This window comes from Penaeus vannamei, chromosome 9, assembly GCF_042767895.1.
Source record: "Penaeus vannamei isolate JL-2024 chromosome 9, ASM4276789v1, whole genome shotgun sequence".
NCBI lineage: Eukaryota > Metazoa > Arthropoda > Malacostraca > Decapoda > Penaeidae > Penaeus > Penaeus vannamei.
Window position 1 is genome coordinate 46,810,883 of NC_091557.1, and position 2,500 is coordinate 46,813,382.

General features: G+C 43.4%; 1 protein-coding gene across 1 annotated transcript in view; it reads right to left on the minus strand.

Moving 5' to 3' along the window:
• LOC113828065 (retinol dehydrogenase 12) overlaps positions 1–2,500 on the minus strand; it is a 14,617-nt gene that overhangs the window by 6,207 nt on the left and 5,910 nt on the right. Inside the window, exons 5-6 of the mRNA XM_070125874.1 lie at positions 1,975–2,089; positions 906–1,094 (exon numbers count right to left, since the gene is read on the minus strand). Coding sequence (XP_069981975.1) covers positions 906–1,094; positions 1,975–2,089 — 304 coding nt within the window. The remainder of the gene's footprint in view (positions 1–905; positions 1,095–1,974; positions 2,090–2,500) is intronic.

Genomic DNA, 2,500 nt, shown 5'->3' on the forward strand with positions numbered 1-2,500 from the left:
GCGGTCTATTACGGCGGTGCTTTTGCGCAGTTGAAAACAAATATATAGATGTTGAAGAACACATGTGTGGAATTCATGTTGAACAGATTGCAACTGGAACAACGAAGGGAAGGGCAAGAAAACACACGAATATGCGTGTGTTTTCTTGCCCTTCCCTTCGTTGTTCCTGTTACATAACAACGAAGGGAAGGGCAAGAAAACACACGCATATTCGTGTGTTTTCTTGCCCTTCCCTTCGTTGTTCCAGTTGCAATCTGTTCAACATGAATTCCACACATGTGTTCTTCAACATCTATATATTTGTTTTCAACTGCGCAAAAGCACCGCCGTAATAGACCGCACACGCCTCTCGCTTCCATAGCACCGCGCATAGAACTTCTCGTTTGAGCAACATGGAGGACAAGGACTTATTCGTTTCTCAGTAACTTCGTGTTTCATAACGTATATATATATTTTTTTTGGGAGAAAGAAGCAAAAGAAACCGAATTACCGATTCAAAATCACTAACGCTTGTCTGACGGGCTGTCATTATCCATATGAAATTATCCATTTCTTGTTTATTTGATTTTGGTTATATTAAAAACGAATTTTGTGATGATGAAATCTAAATGTTTTATATAAAATCTCTAACATATAGATAAAGATAAAGACAAGGCTAGTTGAACCGCGGTTTAAGGCAGTAACAGTACAAAGGATGATGAGAATAATTACCTCAATGATATGAACAGTAATCTGCTTATATCTTAAATCCGTTAACACATGCAGTACATACACCATAAATCGATATACACATAGAGAGACATCAGATTAAAAATAGACTTAAACAGACGGAAAGATAGGCAGACAGACAGCCATCCGGGTATACAGACAGACAAAGATAACAGCTCGATCCACACGCCCCTCACCCGTGCCCCGCAGCCTCTCGGCCAACTCCGCCGCGAAAAGGATGTTGCAGAGTTTGCTGAGTCCGTAGGCCTGCATGGAGCCGTAGGAGGCGCTGAGGTTGAGGTCCCTCGGGTCCAGCTTCCTCACTACCATGTGGGCGGCGGAGGAGACGGTGACCACGCGGCTGGGGGCGCTCTCCTGAAGGCGCTCTGGCGGAGGGAGGAAGGTGGGATGGGTGGGGAGGGTTGGTGGAGGGCGGGGGGAGGGGGGAGGGGTGAAGGGGAGTGCGGGGGGGATGAAGGGGAGGGCGGGGTTGAAGGGGAGGGCGGGGGTGAAGGGGAAGGGGAGGGGGGAGGGCGGGGGGGGGGGGAAGGGGAGGGAGGGTGGACTGGTGATGATCAGGAAGTTTGGGGGCAAAGTGGAGGGTGGGGGGGCGGGAACTCACCGGGAGGAGGGGAAAAGTGTGGGCGGGGGGAGGGGGGGAGACAAAGTGGAGGTGGGGAAAACTGTGTGTGTGGGGGGGGGTGAAGTGGAGGGTTTGAGGGACCTACCAGTAAGGGCTTGGGACAAGGGGTTCTGAGTTTATATTTACGTGTATTTGGGCGAAGTGGGTGATATTAAAAAAAAAAAAAGAAAAATAGAAAAAAAACAATGCTAACGGTAATACAGGTATCGGGTGTATTTTATTGTCTATGTAGGGAAGATAAACTATACTAATGTTATTAAATAACCAAACTAGGCTTCTATCCTTATCTTATTAACTATTCATATAATTATTTTATGCCTTTGGTTCATAACTTGAAAAAAAAAACAATTTATATGCTCTTGAGAAATTAAATTCGCTGATACACAAGCAGAAAACAAACGCAAAAAAAAAAAAAAAAAAAAAAAAAAAAAAAAAAAAAAACGATACACAAGCAGACAACAAACTCAAAAAAAAAAAAAAAAAAAACGATACACAAGCAGACAACAAACTCAAAAAAATAATAATAATAAAAAATAATAATAAATAAAAATTGAAAAAAAAAATCCTTCTCCAGGTAAGGACTCCCTCAATCCCGCCAGGAAGGAAGCAACGGCGACCCTTACTGAGCAGGAGGTTCGTCAGGAGGAAGTGCCCGAAGTGGTTGGTGGCCATCGTCAGCTCGAGGCCGTCCTTCGTCTCCTGGCGCGTCCTGGCGCCAGCGATCCCGGCGTTGTTCACCTGCAGAAGCCGCCAGGTAATTCGCGCTTATCACTCGTTAAGCTTAGGTCAGGTCAGGTCACGTTAGTTTAGATTAGGTTAAGTTTGATAAATTTTATATTAGGTTAGGTTAGATTAGGTTAAGTTTAGGTCAGGTTAGTTTAGGTTAGGTCAGGTCAGGTTAGGTCAAGTTTAGGTTAGATTAGGTTAACTTAGATTAATTTTATATTAGGTTAGGTTAGATTAGGTTAAGTTTAGGTTAGGTCAGGTCAGGTCAGGTTAGGTCAAGTTTCGGTTAGGTCGGGTTAGTTTAGATTAATTTTATATTAGGTTAGGTTAGATTAGGTTAAGTTTAGGTTAGGTCAGGTTAGTTTAGATTAGGTTAGGTTAGATTAATTTTAGATTAGGTTAGGTTAGATTAGGTTAAGTTTA